Source organism: Mobula hypostoma, chromosome 8 (assembly GCF_963921235.1).
Source record: "Mobula hypostoma chromosome 8, sMobHyp1.1, whole genome shotgun sequence".
Taxonomy (NCBI): Eukaryota; Metazoa; Chordata; class Chondrichthyes; order Myliobatiformes; family Myliobatidae; genus Mobula; species Mobula hypostoma.
In genome coordinates this window covers 121,314,052-121,322,405 of record NC_086104.1, presented here as the reverse complement: position 1 = coordinate 121,322,405, position 8,354 = coordinate 121,314,052, and the positions used below count along the sequence as shown (strand labels likewise).

Sequence of the window (8,354 nt, the reverse complement as noted above, 5' to 3'; positions counted from 1 at the left end):
GCTGGCGCCTCCCCACAGTGGCAGTGATGGGGATTGGAGCATTTACTCCCTCCCCCTGGGTGCGCGAACCGAATGTCAAATTTACTGAATGTCAAATATGCTGAATGAAGATGACGATCGTGAGTTAACACAAGGCTTTACCAATCAGCGCTAGCTTAGATGTCGTAATCGGAAAGCGGTATTGGTACAATGTAGAGAGGCGAGGACGCGAATGGGAGGGAGCACTCACAAGGCTGCACCCATCACAGCGCTGAGGGGCAGGTTACTTGGGAAGTTGCATTTAAGAAGTAGCGAGCCGGTGTCTGCGTCCCGTTCAGCAAGAGTGTGTTTGAAATGGCTGTCTGCGCCGTCCTACAGTTAGACACCTTCAGGTAAATGTCCTGGGATTGTGACGGTGAAATTGTTCTATCATACGACACCAGGCGGTGATTGCCGAAGTGGGTTCTGGACGGAGTCGGTTTGGTTACGGGAGCCGCACCGATGACATGCCCGTCCCGTAGCGGGAGGGAGAGGGGGAGAGCGGCCGGAACGGGGGTAGGGGTGGGAGGAGAGAGAGGGGATCGCGGAGAGCGGTAACTGCAAAGTTTGTTGATTACCCACGTTGGTGGGTAGATGGTGGGTTGTCAGGCTGCACAGATCGGCGCTCAGATCCGTGGTGGGAGGTGGGATCACAGGAATTGCATCACATGTTGGCGGGGGCCAGAAGCAGAAAGCCGGTGTTCCTGCACAGCGGGATTGTTTGAAATGCCTGTGTACCCCTGTTGGGGTGGGGAGGGGGAGGGGGAGGGGGGAGGGCTCCAGCAGCGGCAGGAATAAGGCGTGGCTCAACAAGGCTCCACCTATCAGCGCTAGAGGAATGTTCTGGACAATTTCATTGAATCAACACACAAACACACACACACACACCTGGTGGAACTCAGCAGGCCAGGCAGCATCTATAGAAAGAAGTGCCCATGGATACACCTTTAGTTTGAAGTGGGAGGAGCAAAAGTAGAAATTATTAAGAGTAGGACTAATTCCACTAGATGGAGTAGAGTGGTGGTAGAGGGGAACTGGTTAGCTCTGGAATCCAAAAAGAAGCAGGGAGTTTTGAGATCTTCCTGGTGGGGGATGGAGGTATATCGGAACTGGACATCCATGGTGAAGATAAGGCAGTGGGGGCCAGGGAACTTAAAATGATTGAAAAATTTCAGAGCGTGAGAAGTGTCACGAACATAGGTGGGAAGGGATTGAACAAGGGGGGATAAAACAGTGTCGAGGTATGGTTTCATTGAATGTTGACAAGCAATGACTAGAATCAGAAAGCCGGTGTTCTTGCACAGTGAGATCGTGTTTGAAATGCTTGTGAGAGCGCGTGCGAGAGAGGGGTGACCGTACAGATGTTGCTGCCATGGATTTTAGTAAGGTCTGGCCATTAACATGCACTGTCCCTTTAAGTTTCATCTCACAAACACCCAATACCGCACAATTGCCTGGACTGGATTCCATCGGCCATTCTCTCCATTATATTGACCTATACATCCACAGTTTCATCCAGCTCAGGTCCCAGTACGGATCCCTGCACAACACCACTAGTCAAATACTTCCAGTCAGAACACATCGCATCAACCTCTACCTTCTGTCTGATGTAGGCAAGCCAGTTCTAAATCCAAACAGCCGATTCACTCTGGATGCCACGTACCTTAAACTGGATGAGCTTCCCATTGGGGACTTTATCAAAGGCCTTGCTAAAGTCCATGTAGGCAATATCCAGTGTCTAGACTTCATCAGTCACCCTCCACCTCGTCAAAAAGCACAATAGAGTCAAAAACACACAACTGAGCCCGCACACGGACAGGCTGACTGACTGACCCCAATTTGGCCAAAGGAATATTTCAGATCAGATGGCTGGCTGGACAGTTCCAGCTTTTCATGACTAAACTCTGGCTGTTGTTGATAGCTCCTGTCTGAGGTGGGATCAGGTACCGTAGAGTTCACTCCTCACCTCGACCTATCTTTCTCCTCAGGTCCATCGCAGTCTGTCTGTTGCTGATCACTGGCGGATCTGCTGCTCGTAAGTACACATAGTGTAGGAAGAGAATCATTCTGTGTCTGAACCCTGTGATGGGACAGTGTGCAGGAAACTGTATTTCATCTGACCCATGGAGTGGGCAATGGGACATTGCAGAGGGAGTTTCACCCTGTATCTGGTTCCAGTATCGTCTTATGGGCGGCAGGGAGAGGGAGAGATTCATTGTTTGTCTGACCCTGGGGCTGTGATGGGGCAGTGTATAGGGAACCACTCTATGAAGGGGAGATGATCTCCCTCTGAACCCACTGACTCTGATACTCCTCTCCTGACAGGTGATCACGGCCCCTGTAAGTTCATTCCAAACACCAGCTCCCTCAGGTGTCCCTGCACAATGTCCTGGCCCCTGAATGCTGAACAGATCCTGAGGCTTCACAACCTCCGACAGTTCCAGGATAACTGCACCAGGGGCAAAGACAACGAACTCCACTGTCAGATCGCCAGCCAGGCCAGGGTGGAAGCTGCCGGTGTCACCCTGAAGCTACAGGGTGTCCCTGGCATCGTCTTCTGTGAGATCTACAACAACACATCAAGTAAGTGCCGATGGGAGAGGGAGGGTCTGATACTCCAGACTGCCACCATTCCGATGTATATTCTCTCCGTGTCACTAGAGGAAGACTCTGGTTTCTAGACTTAGAACAGTACAGCACAGAAACAGGCACTTCGGCTCAAAATACTTCATCAAATCGATTAAACCAGTAATTAACCCATAACTAAATAACTCTCTTCTGCCTGCCCGATGGTCCATATCCCTCCAATCTCTGCCCAGTCACATCAGCTTCTAAGAGGTTCCTGAATGCCTTAATCATATTAGAAATCAGGATTGGTTTATTGTGTCATGTGTACCGAGATAGTGAAAAGCTTGTCTTGCACACTGTTCATACAGATCAGATCACTACACAATAGAACAAGGTTAAATAATCACAGGAAGAAGAAAAACATGTATCAGCAACAGAGAAAGTGCAGTGCAGGTAAACCATAAGGTGCATGATGATAACCTGTCTATCATGACGAGGGACATGGATGGGGTGAATACACATAGCCTTTCTCCCAAGGTTATGCAGAGTTTGAAGCAGCATTTTCACCCAGAAGAAGGTCCATACCTGGAATGAGCAGCCAGTTTGGTGCCGGTTACAATAACAACATTTAAAAGTCACTCAGAAAGATACATGGATGGGAAAGGTTTCAGAATGAATGCAAGCCAATGGGACTGGCTCTGTTGGTTTGTGCCCCAAAGGGCATGTTTCTAATGTGTGTGATTGTGTCAATGGGTCCTGGGACAGACCAGCTCTGTGGGACAGGCTCACACCTTGCTCCCTTTGCACCGAGCTCACCGCTCCTCCCCACAGGACCCATCCGACCTCGGAGAAGCGCGGATCGAAGGACAGCAGCTCGGCCCTGAGGTGTACCCGCTGTGTTTTGCAGGTGTGGAGTGTCCCAGGCAGAGGACACAAGTAGACTGGTTGTCTATCCCACCACAGAAAACATCTCAGACGCCAGTGTCCACCGAGACAGATGGAAGACGGGTGTGGGACACCACTACGAATACGCATGTGCGAATAGTAATTCCAGGTGAGGCTTCCCACTCTGTACCTGAAGATTGAAGTGAGCTGTTCCAGAATGTAGAAGCAGAATGAGGCCAATGTAATTTATAAGAATTTTGCATCCATCTTCACTGTGTAAGTCACCAGCAGTATGCCAAAAGTCTGAGAATGTCGGGGCAGAAGTGAGTGTTGTTGCTATTACTAATGAGAATGTGACTGGGAAGCTGGAAGGTCTGCAGGTAGATACGTCACCTGGACCATGGACGATACACCAGGGTTCTGAAGACATTGAGGCATTGGGAATGATCATTCAGTTAGCCCGACTTCATTGGTTGGGAAGATTGAGGATGAGGTTTCTGGATACTTTCAGGCACATGATAAAATAGGCCAAAGTCAGCATGGTTTCCTTCAGAGAAAATCTTGCCTGACTCATCTTGATGGAATTATTTGGGAAATAACAGGCAGAATAGACAAAGGAGAGTCAGTGGGTGTTGTATACTTGGATTTTCAGAAGACATTTGATAAGCTGCCACATGAGAGGCTTTTAAACAAGATAAGATCCCATGGTATTACAGGAAAGATACTGCTATGGATAGAAGATTGGCTGACTGGCAGGAGACGGAGTTGAGGGTGAGGGGGAATAAAGGGAGACCTTTTCTGCTTGGCTTCCAGGAGGGCCACAGTAAGTCAAAGAACTACAAATTACGACTGTGGTGTGTTGAAGAGCATCTCTGAACACATAAAATGTCAAACCTTGAAGTGGATGGGCTACAGCAGCAGAGACCATACACATACACACAGTGGCTACTTTGTCCATCTCATGACTTGGTCTCAATCTGCAGATCCAACACTGTCCACAAATCCTCAATTTATTTCCAAAGTGACTTCACAAACAAGAGAAAAACTGCAGATGCTGGATATCTAAGCAATGCACACAAAATTTTGGAGGAATTTGGCAGGCCAGGCAGCATCTGAGGAAAAGAGAAAACCATTCCTGGTGAAGGGTCTCGGCCTGAAACATTGACTGTTTACTCTTTTCCATAGATGTTGTCTGGCCTGCTGAGCTCCTCCAGCATTTTGTTTGTGTCCCTTTATCCTTTTGCTTTTTCCTTGGATTCAGATGGAAAGTTCCTCCCTGCGTTCACTCAATCCAGGACTTTCTGTATCCAGGAGGCTTCAATGAGACCCCCTTCCCTGATCATTCAGAACTCCCAGGAACATCAAACACTTCCCAGTAGTTATTGTGAACTTCTGGACTGACCCTCCAGAATGGCACCTTTCATTCAAAGTAACTAGAAACACACTGACCAACACAATATTCCAAATGCAGCCTCACCAATCTCTTGCACAACTGCAACGTAATGTTCCAGCTTCTATACTCAGTGACTTGACTGATGAAAGCCAGTGTGCCAAACACCTTCTTCACCATCCTGTCTACTGGTGACACCATGTTTACAGAACCCTGTACTTGCGATTTAGAAAGGGGATGGAGAGATACAAAAGGCAGTGAAGATGGGGAGTAAGTGGGACTATGGGATGGATGGAGGTACAGCCGGGATGGGTGTAGATTGTGCTGCAGCCATGGGAGTGAGGAGGAGGATGGGTATCAGACTTTCTGATATCAATCGAGTATGTTTCTGGTCAAACCAGTGTAATTGTAACATTTCCATTCTACAGTCGTGGTGGGAGTCAGCGTGCTGGTTGTCCTGATTGTCGTTCTGTGGTAAGTGACCTTGTTGGTTCCTGGGGAATCCTAGTGTTCAGTTCTCTCAACTGCGGCATCCTCGCTCACCGTCCCTCCGGTGCCCCACCTCGCTCACCGTCTCCGTGACCCATCTCTGTCACTCAGTGAACAGACTCTCAGTGACCTTCCCCTCTGTTGTACCTCCAGGAGACAACGTCGGAGAATGTGTCGGAGAGTGCCAGTCTAGATGGAGATGCACAGGGTGCCAATGCACAGGGAAATCCCACTATCAACAGTGTCGATACCTCAAGCAACACATCCATCAGGCCTCCCCTCAGCCTCCAATGCTCCAGAGGAATCTGCTCCAACCCATCCACTCACTCCATGTGACTAAAGCCCCCGCCACCCGATCCCGACAACATCATGGTGTATCTCCTCGGCTCTCCCTCCAATGTGACCCCAGCCTTCCTGTAGTGCAGTCAGCTGAACTGTACACAGTGATCCAAGTGCAGTCTGACCAGTATCTTGTCAAGTTCTAACATAACATCCCAGCTTTTACATTCCATACACAAAACATGCTGCTCAAAATAAGGCTGCTATTGAAGCCTCATTTTGTGTAAGTCACCTTTTGGCTAAACACAAGAAGCCTTTTACAGATGGCGATTTATTCAAGGAAGCGATGGCCATTACCGCAGAGACTGTTTTCAATAACTTTAAAAACAAAAACAACATCACAACCGCAATACATAATATACCGCTCGTCCCTGCAACAGTGACAAGGAGGGTAGAGTCACCGTCAGAGTTCGTGGATCGACTTGTCACTCTGTGAATATTTTTCGCTACATTTCGATGAATCCCTGGATATAATGCAAACAGCTCAGCTTGCTGTATTTGTCAGAATGGCTTTCCAGGATTTTACAACAAAGCAGGACTTCCTCACTCTTTTGCAATTAAAGGAGAGAATCAGAGATGAGGATATTTACAATGAGTTTTAAAAATATGTCCGTGATAATGACATCCCCATTCATAAACTGGTGGCAATTACTACTGATGGGGTCCCAGCAATGCACGGTGTGCACGTTGGTTTTATAGCACTGAAAGTCAGTGCCTACTTCGGGACAACTTATCTATGTGAAATTGCATTCTCACAGATGAAAATTATTAAATCTAAGTACGGGAGCTGTCTTACTGAGATACACCTCACAGACTGTCTCAGGCTGGCTGTCTGTAGTTATGAGCCAAATTTCAGGGAACTAGCAGAAAGTATTCAGCCCCAGTCATCACACTGAGTGCAACAGTCAATTTTTCTTCATTTATTTTTCATGTTGAAATAAAGTTAAATAATGAAACTTAAGAATCAAAGGTGCGAAGTATTGTAATATTCTTAAAGAAAGACAGCTATGGCCTGTTTGATATGCTAGTTACAGTGTTTTCCTGTTTGAATTAATTTGAAAGTTTGACAAAAGTATTTTGTGTAATTCAAATGTAATTAGCCCAAATAAAAGGCCTCAAATTGGAAGTACTATCTGAGCTGTTTTTCCTCACGATTTAGTAGGTAGATCTTGCCTTTCACTCAGGTCGAGGTAGAAGATCTTGGACTTTTAAAAGGTTGGTGATCACTAGTGTAGTGTCTTTCAAGGGCTCTGGAATTGTATCCCATGGACTCTCTGTTCCACACCCCTGGTGCCCCATCATTAATTGTAGATGTTCTGCCCGAATTTGACTGCCCAGAATACATCACATTGTCCTCATTTGTATTAAACTCCATCTGCCTCTCTCTGCCCAACTTTCCATCCAATCTGTATCCAAGCCAACCCCGTCAATTCTTATAGTTACCTCTTAAAAAAAGACACGGAGGGGAGGAATTCCCCTGTGCAAAGAGGAGCTGAAGGGCCTGTATCTGTGCTGTGTAGTTCTGTGACATTCCACGCCAACCTATTCTGGGTTGGAATTGATGGTTGTCTCCCAGGTGTCCAATGTATGGGGGGTGGGGGAAACACTGGACCCCTGGGTGTGCGTTCATCCCTGGGTCAGCGATGTAAACCTTGCCATTGGACTGTGTATACCAAGCACAGACATTTCACACAGTTCAAAATCTCATGAGACCAATTCCTGCCTTTCCCACACCTCTGCAAATGATGTTGGTATTCTGGGATGCGAACACCAACAAGCCCAGCCTGCTGTGAGAGGGATCGGTGTTGTAAATATTCATTGTACTTGTCTCGTAGTTGTGACAATACGTTATTGTTATATTGAAGTGTTCAGCCCAGACTGAGGGGGGGGGGGGGATGGAGATTGGAAATGTAATCCGGTAATGATGGAAACACTCAGCTGTTCAGACAGCATCTGTGGAGGGGAGACACGGAGTTAACATTTCCATTTGAAAACACTCAGTCTACAATCCCCCTGCCTCAGGAAAGCTGCCAGCATAACAAAAGACACTTTTCATCCTGGTAATTGCCTTCTACAATGAAGGTGAATTGTTGACAAACCTCATCACCCTCCACAACACCACCAACTGGACCAGCTCAACCTATCAAAGATCTAACCAAAGTGTATGTAGATAACATCAATCTCACCGTTGTTGTCAATCATTATAGCCATCTCCTTAAAAAAAATCCGTGGGAGGGGTTAAAATTCTCCTGTGCAAGGAGGAGCTGAAGGGCCTGTATAGTTCTGTAACATTCCAGGTCAACCAGTTCCTGTTTGGAATTGATGGTTGTTTGTCTACCAGGCATCCGATGTATGAGGAAACTCTGGACCCCTGGGTGCATGTGCGTCCCTGGGTCAGTTATGTAAAACCTGGCTTCCAGGCATTCAATTGCATATACTAAGCATAGGCTTTTCACGCAATCCACAATTTCATGGGAGTCATTCCTGCCTTTCCGCACATCTCTCAAAGGATTGGATGTGGGAATGACAAAGTCTGCTTTCTGGGATGTGAACACCAAATATCCCTCCCTGCTGTGAGAGGGATCAGTGTTGTCATTTGCACTACACTGATGTGCTGATGTAGACATGATCTTTCAGGACAGGACAGCACCCAAATTAAAGCTTC

General features: G+C 47.2%; 1 protein-coding gene across 2 annotated transcripts; it reads left to right on the top strand.

Moving 5' to 3' along the window:
- The first annotated feature begins 297 nt into the window (after positions 1 to 297).
- LOC134350231 (uncharacterized) lies at positions 298 to 6,988 on the top strand. 2 transcript variants are annotated; one of them, XM_063055238.1, is made up of 6 exons: positions 298 to 371; positions 2,007 to 2,053; positions 2,344 to 2,601; positions 3,494 to 3,640; positions 5,290 to 5,335; positions 5,504 to 5,653. In XM_063055238.1, exons 1-6 carry the CDS (start codon positions 334 to 336, stop codon positions 5,541 to 5,543), a joined length of 576 nt encoding a protein of 191 aa, XP_062911308.1. In that variant the 5' UTR covers positions 298 to 333; the 3' UTR covers positions 5,544 to 5,653. The 2 variants fall into 2 exon arrangements, with proteins under 2 accessions (XP_062911308.1, XP_062911307.1); XM_063055237.1 differs by lacking the exons at positions 2,007 to 2,053; positions 5,290 to 5,335 and having other exon boundaries at positions 310 to 371; positions 5,504 to 6,988.
- The last annotated feature ends 1,366 nt before the right edge of the window (positions 6,989 to 8,354 follow it).